Here is a 17587-nt window from a genome sequence, read left to right as displayed (position 1 = left end):
CTGAACAATGTTTTCACCCTTGTGCTTAGGGTACTCTCTCAAATTTGAGGAACTTGGGGTGAATATCCTCAGCAACCTGGTGAAAGTCTAGGCCTCAGATTTCCAATGCCTTGGGACAGTGCTGGAACTGTTAGATTATTACAAAATGATTGTTGGCCATATTCACTCCAGAATGAACACTGAAAATGTTGATCAAAATCTGATCACATGCAACTTCTCAGAGACTTCTGAAGATGAGAGGTTTTGAAAATTCTTCAGTCATATCTGGACAGTAATGAATTTTAAGAAGGAGATGGAAGACTTTCTGCTCTTTCTACTCAAAAAATATGTCTTTAATCATGTACATTTCAACTTATAGGTTAGTTACTTGATTATCACAAAAGGACATAGAGTATTTGAGGTTTAGATCATAATGAAAGATCATTTTTCTGGCTTGCTATTTGAGATTTTGGTAAATTTCAGCATATGGCTTCCCAGGTAGGTGGAATATAGTTAAACGACTTCTGCTTTTATTGTTGATTTTAATGTCTAATTTGGAAGCTATCTTCAGGAGCCACAATAATCCATAACATTTTCTAAAATGTCTATTAGATGGATAACTCTCTGTTGAATGAAAACATACTTGGAATATAAGATCTTTGGTACAACATGTTTCTTTGGGTTCTGTGATAGTTTCTAGTAAAATTTTCAGTCCCTGGGTCACTACTGCAATGCATCCAATATCTGCCAATATAACAGAACTTACTAAGTTGTCAACTACATTGCCTACATCAGAAAATTTATATACAAAAACAGGAATTTACACTTGGTGAAATGTTTCATTAAAAAATAATGGATCAATTGCTTCTGTTAGAAGAATCAAATTGAAAGCTATCGTGAAGAATTTCCACACCTAAAACTGTATTGATTTCTCTACACACACCATTACTTTGCTTACTGGATATGGCTTTTCTATCACAGCAACAGTTTGCTTACTTTCAGCTTCAGATAAGCCTCTAAGCAACTTATTAGCAATTATAATTTAGGCTGCTATGCTTAAATATGAATTGAAAGAAACTCAGAGGCGGTAACCTGTCCTTAGCTCCTTCCCCACACAGAGAATGTGGTGTCAAAACTGAAACCTGACAAAATAGCTCCAAGGAACCACTGCTAAGACTCTTTATTAGATGTTTCTTTGCAGTATTCTTTGGGTTTTAGATGTCCCTTTGCTGGCCCACAGACGTTTCCCAGCTGGTTACGCGCGTGTCCCCTCCCGCACTCCGGAGCCCCGTCAGCTGGTGCCTCCCGGTGCTGCCCAGGAGCAGGAGCAGGCTGTGAGAACGGCCCTGTGTGCTGGCGTGTGTGTGAACAGGCGAATTTACTGTTTTGAACCCGACTGGAGCATGGAGCCAACATGAGTGTCGTGGAATTGTGACACACTGAAAGCGGCTCTGGCATTTTTCATGGCAGTAAATCTGCATGTCCTTGTCAGCACAGCAGCTCAGTGAAGGCAAAGGAAACTCAGCATCAGGAGTGGGATCAGAATTAGCTCCAGCTGCCTGGAGTGGACTTTCTGAGAAGCCTTTTCGCTGAACATCACCTTCCACAACCCACCGCTGAGGCACATGGAGACAAAACCCTAGTTCTCTGCACTGTGCCTTTTAGGCACAATCTGCATTTTCTGTGTTTCTTTCCTACAGTTCGCAAGGCTGAGAGCTCTGGAAGGGAGCATCACAAAAGAGCAAAGACTTCTCATCCAGTCCTTGAAGGTGTTTGCAAAGGGCTTCATTTCATTTCTCCAGTTACTTACATTGGCAGCCTCCTGAACGGCCTGTTCTTTCTCTGCCCTTTTGTGAAGATCGCTTTGCATTGGAAGCCGCAGGACCCGACAGTTCAAAGACAGCCCTAGCAGTACTCTGCTGTCTCACATTCTTTCTACTGACTGGCATTTGCTTGGTGAGGAGTACAGGACTCCTGCGTGTGCGACACACACCAGTACCCTCTGAACAGAGGCTTGGGTGCTGGAAGTACTGGTGGGCCTCTGCTGAGCTTTCTACATGGCTAAGGAGGGGCACCAGAGAGGAGAAGGTCTTCCAGTCAGTCCTTACTTCCACACAGCTGGGGCCGTAAAAAGCAGAGCCAAAACACACAGGAATGGCCAGAGGCTGCTACTCCAGACTCCAGAAAGCGAATCCCCATCTGGCCAGAACGCAGTCCCCCCCCACAGACAAATATGCTCTGGAATCACTCGCCCACCTCACGGTGTTCAAGGTCAGCTCCAGACGCACAGCCCTCTCCAGCTCCCCCCCATACAGACACAGCTCAAGCACACTGCCAGCACAGCTGGGCCACGCACACAACAGCCCTGCTTTGGCCAGTGGCTTGTCCAGAGGCCCTCCACCCCAAGGAAGCACCTCGTGGACTTCTGTTCAATAGGCAACGCTTTATTTCAGTCAGCTGATCGCACTGGCTCCGTGGTAACACTCTGTGGACTGCCTGCTCCTTCCTTGCCTGTCTTGCCTTCCCGCTGCTCACTTTCTGCACTCAAAGATGTTTTCGGAGGACCTCCTAGTTGCTCCGAAGATTCCTGAGCTCCACCCAGTTGTCTCTGAGGACTTGAGCTGCTGCCTGCTGCACACTGGGATGCTCGTCTCCGTGGAACAAGTGGAGAGCTGAAAATGACACAGGCAGATTCCTAAATGACTGCCAAAGCCCAGGACCGAACGGTCGTGCCGTCCCTGACTCTCTGAGCGAGCACCACTCGAGAAAGCTGGGCAGCTTTCCCTGGGCTCAGTCCTGGGAGAGGGCGGGAAGGGTGGGAGATGAGTGGTCTGCTTTGCACACTGTCACTGCAAACCCTTGGCCTTCTGCACATAGTCAGCGAGAGAAGCTCTCTCCTGGCACCAAAGCTTCCTCCATCAGGAGTCTTCCATCTCCCTCTAAGTGGCCAGGAGGCTTCTTCTACTTCAGCCATTTGGCCAAAGGTGTGCAAAAGCTTAGTTTCTCAAGAGCCTGACTTTTCCCAGCGGTTACCCAAAAGACATTCAGAGTTTATCAGGAGCTTCTCTCTCTGGGGATGCAAGAGCACGGAGGCCATGTGCAGCTGACATAAAGTCATACCCAGGATGAGTTTTGGGGCACGACACCAGAGAGAAGGGGCAGCGTTGGGCAGTGGAAGGTGGTGACATCTTTCCATGGAATGCAGGAAGGGCAACTGTAACCTACCTGTGCTCAGAAAACTCGTACTGTGCTCTCTCAGCCACTGGCTGTCTGCGTTTTCCAGGATAACACCTAGTCGCACAATGCAAATAAGTAAACATCAAGGCACTTCCTGTGGTAGCCCTAATTCCCAATCTAGTCGCTTCCTGGTCTTGGACAATGGATGATAGGCTTTGGGGAGCAGGGGAAAGCTAGAAATACCAAACCAGAAGGGTCCCTCCCGCTTTAAAGTTCCTGGGCAGAAGCAGGAGGCAGAGCTGAGCAACTGTGTGCGCCAGGGGCCAAGCCTAATGTGAAGCACTAATTCCACTGTGCCTTTGCTAGAGACTTCAACCCCTTTACAGCCTGTAACTAATTCCTCCTGCTGCCACCCTCCTAAGGCAGGTGACTGTCCCTGGTGCCACTGCAGAGAAAGTGGAGATTGTCCTTTGCTGTCCCTTGCAGGGAGGAGCAGAAGAGAATATCAGCTTTGTCTCTTACCAGCTAATCGGATGGCTGCAGTCCGCATCCCCCAACACGAGCTCCAGAAGTAGGTCTGGAGGGTGCCATAGACGCTTTCCAGAAGCTCTGGCATGTCTCTGGCCTGGTAGAAAACAGAGAAACAGGAGTTCTTTGGCTGAAAAGGCCCTGCCATTGACCCTTGGCAAAGAGGGCAGATGAACTAGGAGAGGAAGGAAAGAGACGGAGGCTGCAAGGGACTGACAGTTCCCATCATTGCCATGCTAGTTCCCACCCTACCATTTCCCTGAAGGCCACTTCATGCTCCAGGTCTCTGAGCCAGGGAAAGTCACTGCCACCAGGCAGTCTCACCCTGGGCCACAGCTTACTCACCAGGTGACTGCAGACAGCTTCCTGGAGCTCTTCTGCACTCTTCTCGGTGTTCAGAGCAACTTGGGTTTGCAGCTTCTGCAGGCCCAGGAATGGAGTGCAGAGCAGGAAAGTGCTTCGACAGGCCTGAAAAGGAGAGTTGCCCCAGCTCAGCCCTCCCCAGGACCAGCGAGGTGCCTTTCAAGGGACCTCACTGAGCTGAGCCCTGCTGTTCTCTTTCAAGAGGGGGGGATGTTTCACTCAACGCCATTTCTAGAAAGGAGAGGGGAGGGATTGCAACAGCAGCCACTGTTCCCCTGGCCTGGTATGTGGCACTCCAGAGAGAGTATCGGTGCCTGAGAGCTGTCGCCACGCGATAGCTGTTAGCTGATGTGCCCTTGGGAGAAGCCCCGGATCTCAGGAAGCAGGGGAGATCAGAAGGGACATGGTCAGCAAAGGCTTGGAGGCCTGAGCACTGCGGAGTCTGGGAAGACTGTCCTGCACCTCAAACAGAAAATGCTGTCGAAAGAGCTTGAGGTTGTCTTTCCATGCAGAGACATTATCAGGAAGGCCAGTATTGCTCTGCTGTTACCATGTAGCACCCTCCTCATGAAGAAAGAAGTGAAAGGTGGCTCTTACATTGCAAACTTCTGGATCTGGGTCCTGAAGATGGAGCATAATTCTGGTCCACGTAGAAGTTGTAATTTCTTTGCCGAGAAAAGATTTCCATTTCCTCTTGGCAGAGGAGGCCAGGACTCCATACAAGGTGAAGGCTGAGGAACGAAGGACTGCCTCGTCCTGCAATCAGGAAACCCCAGTCACCAAGTTGCTGCCTAGGACCCCAAAACAAACATCTCCTGGCCAGCCAAATGCTGAGCCCATACCCTGAGCAATGGTTCTAGGCAGTTTGTCCAAGGCCAGAGGATCAAGAGAATCCATTTCTTTGAAAGACACCATTTGGCATCAAGAAAGGGTTGCCTTATGCTGAGTCTTTCCTTGTCCATTGCTCAGCTTCTCAGGACTGTGCCTCCTGAGCTACTGGGCACTTAGGCTTTTGGTCTCCGAGGTCCTCAAACACTTTACTGGCACCTGACAGAGAGCTAAAAACCTAGAAGCTCTTGGACTCCAAAGTTCCCAGACTCAGAGCCACCTGGCAGCCTCACACGTTCCTAAGGCTTCAGGGCTTTCACACAGAGACAGCCCTCCAGGTGGCCTGTAAGGGAGTTGTAAACAGTCAGTTTCCATTTCCCTCAGAAAAAGAAAAAAAACCCCTCAGATTCAAAAGGCTCTACAAAATGGAATACTTGATTCCAGTTGGTACTGCTCTGTGGAAGAACTCCGGCTCAGAAGACTCTGTTGTGGTCTGTCATACCACAGCATGGGCACCTCTCATGTCAGAGCAAGTGAACTCCCGCCATTTGCGAGGAGCATCTAAGCAAGTCTTCCAGACTGTAGAGGCCATGGAGAGGAAGAGGCAGTCCAAGGCGCAAGCCCTCCTTTCCAGGGTAGATGCTGAAAAGACCCAGGGTACAGAGCTAGGCAAAGGAGACCCTCAACACCCCTCTTCCTCTCCATTGACAATGAAAGAACCTGTGAGGGCTAGACCAGACATGGAGAACTACTGTGAAGGGAGGTGACGTCCTCCCTCAGTGTCCAGCCTTTCTTCACTCCTTCCCAAGGGCAATCCAAAGGTGATTAGCTCGCTATGGAGCTAGGAATCAGCAGACATCATCCCAAGTCTCATCAGTTTCTCTTCAGGCTTTTCTAGGAATGAGGCTTCTTCCCTGAACCCAAACAGTCCTCATCTGTGCTTGCTCACATCATACCTTTCAGATGATCTCACAGACTACTCAAACAAGAGTTACCTACTGCTCGTTCACTTACGACATCAAAGAAAGTCTTGGTATAAAGGGCGATTTCTTTAAAGGTGACTCCAATGTCCTTCTCTCCCAGCTCTGCCACCACTTTCGCCAGAGCTGACAAACTCTCGCCCACGATCTCAGAAGAGGTGACGTCCTTGATGGCCCTCATTAACGCCTTCAGAATGGCCTTCTTGTGCTTTCTCAGCTGTCAAAGCAGAAGGCACACAAGAGCTCCTCACCATTCATGCCTACAGCAGAAGTTCTTTACCATTTCTCCCAAGAACAGAATTGGCAAGAAACCAGTCCAGAGCACACCTTAGCCCAAGGCTACACACTCTGTCTCCAGTTGCACCTTTGAAGCCAGAGTGATGTCGGAGAATGGAGCATGGTCTTAAGACACACCAGAATTTCCCTGTTGTGGTTGGTCCAGCTTCTGTAAGCCTTGTGCAGCTCTTTACCAGGACCTGTCTGGTTAGGAGCTTTCTGTAGTGAGTGCAAGCTCATGCTCACCTTCTCAGGTGCTCCACTGGCCAGATTGCCCAGGCCCCTCACTGCCATCCGGCGCACAGTGCTGCTGGCATCCAGGGATTTGTCCACCAATGCACGGCGGACAGGCTGAAGTAGCTTCCACTTCTGAAGCATTGGCGCCTTCATCAGCTAGGAAAGAGCACCATGACCATTAGCATTAGATTGATCCTGAGCACTCATGGCACATGCGTAACTGTTCATGGATTCCAGCATGGCTGGGATACTTTCTGCTAGGATCTTCCTGGAGAAAGAGATGGCCGAGACAGCAGCTTGCAAAGACAACTGCTCTCAAGCCTTCCTTTTCCACCTTCTGTCTTACCTCAGCAAAGAAAGATGCTGCCATGATCCTCAGGTTTGCTGATGGCAAGTCCAGCCATGGCAAGACAGCACGTATGGTGGTCACCGTGACCACATCAGTTTGGAGGAGAACACTGCACACACAACACAAGAAGACAAGAAGGCGACAGAGTATGAGGTTCCAACAGTCAGCTGCTGTGATGCAGACGGTCTTCTTTGGCAACTCAGGACAGCCTCCCCAGGCAGATATGCTGGAGAGGTTCCCATCCAGACCGTTTCTGGCTTACAGTCACCCCCAAGAAGGAGAGAAGGCCTCCACAAGGCTCTTACCTAGTCAGCAGACACATGCCCTCATGGTATGTCCGGGGATTTTCAAGAAAAGCCCATGTGTTCTGCTTCCGGAGAATCCCCATGCATTTCTCACTGATGCACTTGCAGAGCACAGTATCTAATGCTTTGATGGAAAGCCTGATTGAAAAGAATATACATATGTCAGAATCGGAGCACTTGAGACTGTGTCAGGATCACTGAGGAAGCTCAGCCACTTTCAGAGGCACTCATTAACTTCTTCCAAGCCCCAGCGAGTAATACTCAAAGCACCCCCTGAAAGCACACTTCATAATCCCAAAGGGCATCAGGCTAAAAGGAAACTGGCATGATCACTCGCTTTGATGCCCCCAAACTCACTGAACACAGGGGAAAACCCGGAAGCCTCAACTTCTTTGATGCTAGAACCTGAGGGGTCTTCTGCAGTACCAGAGTACCATTTATGCAAAAGATGCACAACAAGGTCCTCCGAGCTGGGGAAATGAATTGCAGTGGGCAGGAATCACCATGCTGTCGCTGCATCACCACTTGTGGGTTCCCCAAACAGACTAGTAATGGTAGAAGAGGAGGCCCAGCACAGCTTGAGGGGACAGTCGCCCTTGCAAGGCCAAGAGGTACTTTGTTCTCTATCATTCATATAAGCAAAGTCTCTCAGGGTTCATACACCAAAAAGAAAAAAAAGAGAGAGAGAAAAACAAACAGCACCCCAAGCGATGTTTGGAAACCTGCTGTGGCCACTGTCTGGACAAAGAGAAATTCAGTTCTGGTTTCCTAAGGAAAGGATTAAACATGGTGACAGCAGAAATCTTGTCCATGGAGCACAGAAGCCTCTCTCATAGGAAGAACAGCTACCTTCAAGGCTATAAGACTGGAAGGACCAGAAGGATGTCCTGCCATATCCTCCAGTGCTGACAAACGGGTCGACTCAGCTGAAGGCCAGGGAGCTGTCTCCACTCATGTCTGGTGAGGCAGGAATGTTCCTGCTTTCATCAAACCCCAATCATTGAATAACTGAGACTTTTGATTCAGAAGCACCTCCAAAGGGGAATAAAATCATCCAAGGATGCCCAGGGAAGACTAATAACAAAGTAGACAAAAACCAAGCCCAAAGAAATAGATGAAACAGCAGAATTCCCTGTGCATGACACAGAGTAAACCAATAGGCGAATTTTAGCTGTGCTGAGAGGGCCAGTTCCGCCTTCATTTCTGCTGTAGCTTTTCCTCACCAGGGCCACACAAGATTTTCTTCAGACTAGCTCCCACCAGCCTACTTTTTCAAAAGCATATTGAGCTCATGCTAGGGCACAAGAGACAACTCACAGGCTTTTTAAGAAAGTGGAGCAAAGCCTGACAAGAACGCAGAGAGAGGAGACAGACATAGACAAAGACTGGCTTGGTGAGGTGAGCTAAAGCTGCATCCTTCATCTCTGCCCGTTTTGCTCATTACCTGCAAGGACTGCTGCCTTCACCACTTGCCACAAGGACTGGCTCGTCTTCAACTCTTCCTGCAGATGAAGGCAGCTCCTTTCCAAGAGTGTTGCTGATTTGTTTCAGCAGCATTGGAAACAGCCGTGGCAGCAGGAGAGACACACTTTCCTGGGGCTCCAGGGAATACACCAGCTCACGGAGGGCACAGGTTACCTATGAAGAAATGCCGTCACAAACCACTTGGAAAGGAAGAGCTTTTGCCACCACTTACCCCACCTGCCTGCCCGCCTGCCTGGCTGCTCTCCTCTGGAGCTCTGACTTCTGCCACAAGCTTGTGGATGGGCAACAACAAGCTCTCACAGCTTCTCACAGTGATCAAAATGAGAATGACCCAGCAAAGCACACTGTGAGGCTTCTGCATGTGGATTTACAAGTGCCTGTGTACCAGGAGGATGTCCAACCCCTCGCTTTCATTCCACGGGATCCTCAGCCAAAGAGGGGCAGAAATGTCACTTCACATACCATGAGAGGCTCCAGCGCAGCCAGATTGTCGCTCCCTTCCTCATCGAGGCAGTTGCTTCTGGCGGGGGTGTCTTCAGCGCTCTCCAGTTTGCCCATTAGCAACTGGAGCATTTCAATTGCAAAGATGCCTCTGCCAAGAGTCCTCCACAGCTCCACGGTATCACTGCAGGTGAACAGTTTACCCGTGATCGCGTGTACTGTTGGGCCTGCAGCCCCTCAAAGGCAGGTTAAATACTCCCCCCCTCCCAGCGCGGAGCTTTAGCAGCCCCAGTCCCTGGCAAGTCACAAGCACATGCTCTGGCAACAGTCGGACTTTTCTCCTCGGGGAAAGAGACAACTGGCTGCTGAACAGAGTCCCCTCTAGTGCCGCCAGGCTGTGGCGTCTCTGGGCTCCTGAAGTGGAAGGAGAGGGGAGGGGAACCTACCTGTCCATGGGCAGGTGTCTCTGGAGGAGGCTGTTGGTTACTGCCTCAGGGTGATAGCAGCCCAGGACAGACACTGCCTCAAAGAGGAACTCCTTCAGGCTGCCCTGCTGAGCAGCTGGCAGATGATCGTAAAGGATTGTCAGGATTTCTGGCACCTGGAAGGGACAAGGAAAGAACAGCAGGTTGTTTTAGGCCTTTCCTAGGGCTTCCCTTAAAGCCAGACCAATTCTTCAGCACATGAGCAAGTCCTGCTTCCTTGACCATTTGTCAAGATCTCACCCTAAACTTCAGCCCTACCACTCCACACAGTGGAGGGTTTTCTTTTGGGTCTAAGTGTGCTCCTTGCCCTCTCACGCACACAGATGTGCTGTCATTGCACATGCCTTGGCTCCCTTCTGTTTTCAGCTTCTCTTCTCATGCACACAAAAGACATTTTAACGTTTCACCCAGAGCAGTCTGAACGCTTCTAACTATGTGCTTGAAATAAGGCAACATCAAGACCTAACACATTCTTCACACCTTCCGAAGATACCATGCAGTGCCTGCACAAGGGCCTTCAGGTCCTTCCTGGAGGAACCAGCTCTCCAGGGATACTTGTCCTTGCCTCCAGCCTCCTCATTTCTCATAGATTTAACACCTTCCCCAGAGGGAACAACTTTGCTCTGGAGGAAGACATTTGGCAGATCCTTTCACCGCCAGAAACTGTGGCCGTAGCCTGCACAGAGCAAAACTACTCACTTCTCCTGTGGATGACAGCCATCAAGACACTATCTGTCTGCTCTTTTTCCCCACAGGACAGACACCAAGCGATCTGCTGACCACGTATGAAAGGAACAGAGCCCAGGAGAAAAGATGGCTGGCACCGTTCACCAGTGGACCCCGAGACGCAGCACAGACCAGAGAAAGGGGGGGGCTCTACTAAATTGTGTCTATCAGATTTGCTGCTTCTTGGCACTGTGTCTGGAACAGTTGGAGACTTTGCTCCAGAAGGGTTTGTATTGCTGGTACCAGATGCACAGTAGCTCTTGGATTAGGTTGCCAGGACTTCAGCTGGATAAACAAGACATTCTTGGCTCTGCATGCAAGATGCATTTCTGCAGACCACAGCAGCTAGACAAGGGGTAGTGCAGCAGCTCAGTGTCAAAGTTCCAACTCTAAAGATAAACAAGGGGTGTTTTACCTCCCGCAACATTTCTCTTCCACATTCCTTCAGGAAGATGAGCATCCACTCGCCTGCTGCCCGAGCACAAGTGGGGCTGAAGGACAGCATGCTGCCCAGGACAGCCTTCAGAAAGCCTCTTGCCTGCTCTGAGCAAAAGGATTTGCATGCAACCTGGAGAGAAATGAGAAACAGGAGAAACAACATCAGAAGTCTGCTTCCTCTCTTACAAGCAAAGGACAAGAAAACTTGAGCAGCTTCTCAGTTCAGCCATTAGCTAATCCTGAAGGTGGCAGGTGCTTTGTATTCCAATTGCACATACAACTTCTTCTTTTGATTTATGAAGCTCATAGAGCTGGAAGGCTCTTCCATGAGGTCGGTTGCTTGCCTACACAACTTATGTTCTTAAAATAACTCTCAAGAGCTGGCAAGCTAATACATGTTAAAATAAAGAGAAAGCCATCGGGCTAAGGAACTTCCCTGCTTTGCTTCAACAGCTCACTTTCCCCAGATGGAGAGTGTTTGGGTGTGGATGGATGAAAACAAACACACAAACTCATAGAAACTTCATGGAGTCTACTTCTTTCCCCAGTGGGAACGCTAGATATTGTTATGCTTCAAAACCCTCTTACTACTTGCTAACAACAGAGGCCCCATTGCTATAGGCCACTCTGAAAGGGGAGAGAAATCTTGGAAGTAAAGAAGAGAAAAGTGATGGGAGCTGAGCCACCAGGTAGCCACAGCTCTGGCTTTGGAGTCAGTAACCTTTGCGATTTTGGAAGAGGTCCTCAGCAGCGAATCCACATCTGCGGCCATCAGCTCCTCACAGAAGTGATTCAGATCCACTTCCCTTGTGTGCATAACCTTGCCTAAAAGAAACACAGGTGGGAAAGGATAGGCACATTTTCTGAAAATGAACCCCCAGTCCACAGCCATTGATCAAGGAATCACCAAATGGTGGTAGGGAATTCCACAGGGGTAGTGCAGGACCCTTCTGAACTCTGGGTGCAGCATTTTACGAGTCAGGCCATCAGATTCTGCTCTATGCCAGTCAGAAAAAACACTCTCCTTCTCCTACAGCAGTTTTCAGACTATACCTATTGTCCTCAACTATGGCTCCTCTTTTTCTCAGCCCCTCCATCCCATGTGCAAGCACAGGTCACACCTATCCTCTGACTGGGAGGAGGGTCTCCATAGATTCATCAGTGTGGACAGGTGATGCTGACCAAAGTCCACTCCAGAAGCCCAGGTGTACAACTCCCTTCTAAACAATTTCTCAACTGGGATCATTACTTTGTCTCTACAAAGCTAGAAAGTGCTGTCCTCTAATCCTTGGTGCCTGAGAGTGCTGCCCTGAGACAGAAATGTGGGAGGGCTCTCATTCTCCACAGCACCCAGAAGTGCCCCTGAGGCAGGGCTGCTCAGAGAACTTTCCCAGGCCTCCCTTGTGCTATGGCCAGGAGGGAAAAGAATGACCAAGGTCTGGATGCAAGAAACCAGCAGTCTGCTGTCCATTACTCTTCTCCTCTGGCAATGGAGCCCCCTCCCTGCACATTGCCTCTGCTGCCAGACAGGGAAGAGAGGGAAGAGCAGGCGGAAGGAAGTGGGAAGCAATGACTGTTCTTCTCACCTTGTGTTGAGAGAAGGCAGCTGATACAGTCGACTGCCCGCTGGCGTGATGTGGCCAGGGAGTCACAGCTGAGAGGCCCCAGCACTCCAATCATGGAGCCAAACTGCTCAGAAGAGTTTTCTCTCTGGTAGAAATCAAAGAAAGAAGAAAGTTCTCAGGCTGCAGGAGTGGCCCTTCAACCTTCTCCTTCTGACACTGACTCCTGACCCACAGCAGGGCATCTGGATCGACAGAAGCTCAGCTTTATCCTCCCAGGAGATTAGCAACCCAGAGCACAGCTCTGAGCAAACCTCCCTGCCAGGGAAGCAGAAGGGCTTAAGGAGCAATGCTGTCTTGGTGGCAGATGGGTGCTGAGGTTAGGGCAGAGCTGCAGAGAAGACCTGCAGGGCCTCCTGGCTCGCCAGGGCTGCCCTCGTCTTGGTTCCCCGAGAGACTCCAGCTGAACCCACAAGCACTCCCAAAGAGTTTTGGGAAGAGGGAGTCAATACTCACAGCATCCTCCAGTCTCTCGGTGTAAGTCTTTAGCAGATGAGTGCAGGCATAAAGGGCCCTCTCTCTCTCCCACTCTTTCCCAGAACGGAGCCAGGCCTCTAGGAGCTGTTGGAAGACCACAGCTAGATCAGGGCATGCATCGTTTGCACGCACACACACTCACACACACACACACACACTCCTTTACAGTCTCCCACCTTTTCTTCCCCCAGGAACCACACTAAGGATACATTGGCCTCCATGGGAATTCATCACCGCTGTGAGGTACACAAACACTGAAGGCTTCTTATATTAGTGTATCTGATACTTGCACACAGCACTCACTCATCAGCAAAGATTGGGAGTGCCTTGTATCCGTCCACCATGGCCATCTTGGCAACAGCTCCCATTGCAACATGCCCTGACAACCAATAACACAACTCCTACAGCCACGACGGGCCATAGTTTTCTCCACCTCCAGGGAAGAATTGCATGCCTTGCACCTGCCTCCAGAGCATCTCCTATTCTCAGATGATCCCCTAAAGCGTGAGGCCCTCCATCCTTGGCTCTCCTCTTGACAAAAGAGAGTTTCCCTTTCTCCTCTTTGCTACTCACGTGAAAGGTTTCCTTGAGCCATGACAAGGTCAGCTCTTCCTCAAGACTTGTCATGAGGCGAGCAAGAGCTTCCAGGGATCGTGTATAGAGAGCCTAAAAGCAAGAGAGAAGGAGTGGTAGCTGAAATCAGAGAGCCTCAGAACTCAGCCAGAGTCCAGAGCCTCAGCTCTGCCAGCATTCAGTGCATGATAAGGTGCAGCTCTGAACATGCAGAGCAGCAGAGGGGGATTGACAGCTACCTCTGCATGCTCAGCATCATCTGCTGCCTCCCCTTCTTTTGTCTGCTCAAGGGGAGGAAGGGGAAATAGGCTTCGGAAGCACTCCTGAAGAAGATGACAGTTTTCCTTCTGGGTCAGAGATGGCTTGATCTTGCTGGCAGAAGACAAAAGAAAGAGTTCAGAAAGGACACTTGCTACTCTTTGCCAGAGGGGGTCCAGTGGCAGCTAGAGTTCATCTGAAGCTGGAGCCCCAGTTCCCAACACTGCTGTTCCATGAAGAGGGAGCACTTCCGCCAACTCCCATGGATTCTTGCCCATCAGACTCCCAGCGTACAGAGAGCCGGGAGCTCTCTTCCCCCAGCCAGCCAGCCAGCCAGCCAGCCAGCAGCCTTTCTGCAGCCCAGACCACTCTCTGTTCCACACTTCTCCAATCTACAGCCTCAGGCCATCTCTCTCCAACACTGGGCTCCAGGATCTGTACCGCATCACATCTTCCAGGATCATACAAAACGGGGACCATCACCTCACCCCACACCAAAGGCAGCTTCTCACCCCACACTCAGGTCAACTGTGAAGCTTCAATCAGCTCCTCTGTGACATGCGGAGGAAAACCCAGCACACAGGAGGAAAAGCCCTACCTCAAGTGCTCCACCGCAAGAATTGCCCTGTAGCGAACGGGAGAAGCCACGCAATCCAGGGGCTCCTGCTTCATGAAGTCCTGCAGGTCACAGAGAGACAGGTACACAGAGGTCAGAGGGCAGGAAAGAAGAGGGCCTTGCCTCAGCAAGAAGAGCAGATTCTTCTTCCGCGCGTGTGGCTAACACAGACAGCCTCCATGCAGGTTTCTCCCAGAACTGCCGGAAGACCGCAGCTCCAGAGAGGACAGACCCACTGCTCTTCCCAGGGATCACCCACAAGCTGGCAGCACAAGGGACCCTAGTGTGCTGGTGCCTAGGCCTCAGACACTCCCAAGTTTGCCCAAGGCCTTTCTCAGCCCACAGAGAACAGTGCCTCTCTGAGGAAACCCCTCTCAGTGCACAAACTCTTCTGCAGGACAGCCTCTCTCATTCCGTGTCACTCACCAGCACAAGCTCCAGCAGCACCCTCTTCGAAGCAAAGCTGAAGTTCTCACAGGTGCCAACGCCTTGAAGGGCGCAGCTGACTTCTGTGACACTCTGGATTAGGGCCAGCTTGAGTTCTGTGTCCTGAGGACCAGGAAAGAAAAAAAAGGTGACATAGATGAGGAGCTGTTCAAAGGACCAAAGGCCAAAAGATTAACAGGAGGGCCAAAAGATCAACCCAAGGGCCAAAGCTACTCTCAAAGTGCTGCGGAGGGAAGAAACTGCATCCTCCAGGAGCCTAGGGGGAAGGGCCTCTGGGTCTTATTTCAGTGGAAGGAGATCTCTCCTGGGATCCTAGGAAGACATGGACTACCTGGAAGCAGAAAGGAGCTTTCCCCAGCTTCCTACCCAAAAGAGAGCCCCCTGGACTCTGGCCCAAGGCAGTGGGGAAAGCAAATCTGGAACAACGGAAACTGGAAATGGGAGAAGGGCAAGGAGCAAGGCTCATTCAGGGAGCATTTACTGGGGCTGGGAAAGTGATGCCCGGTGCCTGCAAGGTGCAAGGAGAAAGAGTGAGAGTCGGGGAAACAGAAAACACTAGTATGCGAAAGACGGCAGCAGTTCAGATTACCGCCAACACTACGAGGCTGCAGAGACTCATCTGGAGCCCTCTGTCCCCTGCATGGGGAGCAACGGCTAGAACTGGACCTGGGATACTGCTTGTGCTTCGGGTCTCTGACATCTCAGACAAGTCCCCCAAAACTCAAAGAACACCAGCAATGACACGGGGATATATGTCAAAGGGATAGAGTGGCAGGTTTGGAACTGGAGATCCAGGACTCTTGTTGAGAGCAGATCTTTCCAAACAGATGCTCTGTCCCAGTAAGCTCCGGTTCAGAGGAGGGTGGGAGCTAGCTCTAGACTAATTGTCCCGACACCGAGCATTCACAGCTCCTACCTGAGGGCTGGTTCTGTACTGGCACAGGATGTTCTCTACAATGTCCGTCTCGACCCGGGCAAGAAGCTGCTGCTTGGGTGCATGGAGTGCTATTTTACTGTAGATGAGCATGACAGCAGCAGCTGTCTTTGCTCCGTTCTCCTTCTGGTGCTCCTGGAAAATTGGGAAAGTCAGGAGGATTCAGTCGAGCCTCTTCATTTTACCTTAGACTTCCCCTTTGCTTCTAGCTGAGAAACTGCCTCCAAACAGGTACGAGCTTGCCTTTTTCATCCACACTTCTCAAAACATTTCACCAAGTAACTCTTCAATGCCTCCGTTAACTCTCTGGGAGAGAGCTGTTCTCCCTCCCACTGTCTCCCTCTCTTGTGTCTAAGAGCTGGAACTCTTAGACAAAGGAGGGCTGAAGTGCAGAACCTCCTTCCTTGACAGCACCAGGAGTTTGAGCACTGCCCATTGACCATCCCTCATTTCCATTTGCCAGCTGAACTGAAACCACACCCAACACTGTTCCAATGGCCAGTTGCTGTTTGTTGCCACTGCTGGGGAATTTTGATCCATGACTTTGTAATGGGATCTGTCCTGAAGACACCTGAAGCACCAGAACTCCTGGCTACAGGCTTCCGGCAGTTCTTACACAAGCAAAGAAAGCCAAGACAACAGAGAAAACCTGCTTCCCTTACCTTCTGGAGGGTGAAGACCCTAGGAAGTCTCCTATTCTCCCCAGCAGCAGCAAAGTCGTGGACTGTCTTCAAGGCCAGGTCGAAGTGGCCCTCAGCAGAGGATGCTAACACCGAAATCGGTCCCTGCAACACAAGGGAAAGAGTGAGTCTGTTTCCATCCCACACATTCATCCCTTTCAAGCTTTCAAGCATATTGCCTGAGGGAATCAGCAGGAAAAAGCTCCAAGTCAGGCAACGAGATCCAAGCTGCCGAGGGAAAACTGGAGAGCGCAGGGATAGAGAGCACCCACCTCTCTCTCAGAAGGTTCCAGACGTCTGACTCTTTCCAAGTAGCTCTGCAGCTGTTCTTCAATGTAGCTGATGTTCTGGGACGCTGCCAGTGCTCCCCCCACAGCCTTATAGAGGAAATTCTGAAAGAGAAGAGGCCAGCGCGAAGAGGTTGCTAACACATCAACCTGTCATCACTGGAGAAGCAGAACACCCAGCTACCACCCCATCTCAAGGACCAAGAGACAGCCAAGGCACCAAGACTATAAAAACAGCCCATTTCTTGGCCCAATCCAGTTACCAGCTCTATACAGAGAATTAAAGGAAGAAAAAAAAAAGACATTATGTAGGGCTGAGAATAGGAAGCAGTGAAAAGCAACTGTATTGAAAAAAACCATGCAGGGAGAGAAGCATCCTGTGGCTCTGCCACCAAACCTCTCAAGGAAGAAAAGTAAAGACCAAGTCTTAGCAGAGGACCAACCTTCTCCTTGGAAAAGTTTGGATAGTGGGCCATCTGCTGAGTTAACTCGCCATTCAGCTTCATATTCCAGGTCTCATTCTTTATGGCTTCCAGAGATGTTCTCAGGAACTATGGAGAAAACAAAAAGTGAAGCAAATGCTTCCTCAGGTTTTGTCAAGGTCTTTCTCTCATTCCAGTGTAACAAGAAGGTGTCTGGGGACAGCTCACACTACGGATAATCCATCTTCCCTTCCCACCCCTTTAATCTGCCCCAGACCCTTCTTCCAATATGCAGCTAAGATCCTTCTGGGTCTCAGGAAACTATAGAGAAAGAGGCAGTGGCGCTTTTAGGACAACAGGCCCAAGTTCTGGGAGAGGACAGGCTTGCCCAAAACCTCACTGCCAAGACCCCACCTCCCAGCTGTCATAAAAGAACTCTGTACCTGCAGCAGACGGCACTCCCATTCTGCATAGTCCAGGGAGCTCTCATCTTTTCCTGGGAAACAAGAGGACACAACAGCAGGTCATCTGATTACAGTGAGCCCAAAAGAAGCATCCACACGTCTCCTTTGGAAGCAAAAAGTCCAGCATTCCCAGGCTACCAGCTCCCAGAATGTACCTGTTCTGTCAGGGCTCAAAGGCAGCTACTCCACCAGCCCCTTTGTGAGTCCAAA

The 17587-nt window shown here is 50.4% G+C and overlaps 2 protein-coding genes and 2 long non-coding RNA genes across 4 annotated transcripts; all 4 read right to left on the bottom strand.

Moving 5' to 3' along the window:
• Positions 1–2301: 2301 nt before the first annotated feature.
• On the bottom strand, positions 2302–6486 carry LOC135328424 (protein maestro-like). Its single transcript, XM_064511787.1, has 7 exons — positions 6378–6486; positions 5890–6072; positions 4645–4803; positions 4030–4152; positions 3679–3781; positions 3205–3270; positions 2302–2651 (listed from the first exon to the last, which is right to left on the bottom strand). The coding sequence occupies exons 1-7, from the start codon at positions 6423–6425 to the stop codon at positions 2548–2550; spliced, it is 786 nt and encodes a 261-aa protein (XP_064367857.1). The 5' UTR covers positions 6426–6486; the 3' UTR covers positions 2302–2547.
• A 285-nt stretch (positions 6487–6771) lies between these two features.
• Positions 6772–8601, bottom strand: LOC135328423 (uncharacterized). The gene is made up of 3 exons (XR_010389251.1): positions 8467–8601; positions 7023–7160; positions 6772–6826 (listed from the first exon to the last, which is right to left on the bottom strand). It is a non-coding gene; the product is annotated as an uncharacterized LOC135328423 (long non-coding RNA).
• Positions 8602–8616: 15 nt separating this feature from the next.
• On the bottom strand, positions 8617–9545 carry LOC135328422 (uncharacterized). Its single transcript, XR_010389250.1, has 3 exons — positions 9395–9545; positions 8970–9132; positions 8617–8660 (listed from the first exon to the last, which is right to left on the bottom strand). It is a non-coding gene; the product is annotated as an uncharacterized LOC135328422 (long non-coding RNA).
• Positions 9546–9888: 343 nt separating this feature from the next.
• LOC135328414 (maestro heat-like repeat-containing protein family member 2B) lies at positions 9889–16796 on the bottom strand. Its single transcript, XM_064511777.1, has 13 exons — positions 16755–16796; positions 16477–16596; positions 16187–16309; positions 15507–15659; positions 14570–14692; positions 14126–14205; positions 13509–13641; positions 13270–13362; positions 12676–12780; positions 12184–12307; positions 11319–11422; positions 10575–10727; positions 9889–10056 (listed from the first exon to the last, which is right to left on the bottom strand). Exons 1-13 carry the CDS (start codon positions 16794–16796, stop codon positions 9889–9891), a joined length of 1521 nt encoding a protein of 506 aa, XP_064367847.1.
• Positions 16797–17587: the final 791 nt, after the last annotated feature.

The sequence above is a fragment of the Dromaius novaehollandiae genome, chromosome 5 (assembly GCF_036370855.1).
Source record: "Dromaius novaehollandiae isolate bDroNov1 chromosome 5, bDroNov1.hap1, whole genome shotgun sequence".
Lineage (NCBI taxonomy): Eukaryota > Metazoa > Chordata > Aves > Casuariiformes > Dromaiidae > Dromaius > Dromaius novaehollandiae.
Note: the sequence above shows the minus strand (reverse complement) of the source record. Positions and strands in the feature narration are given on the sequence as shown.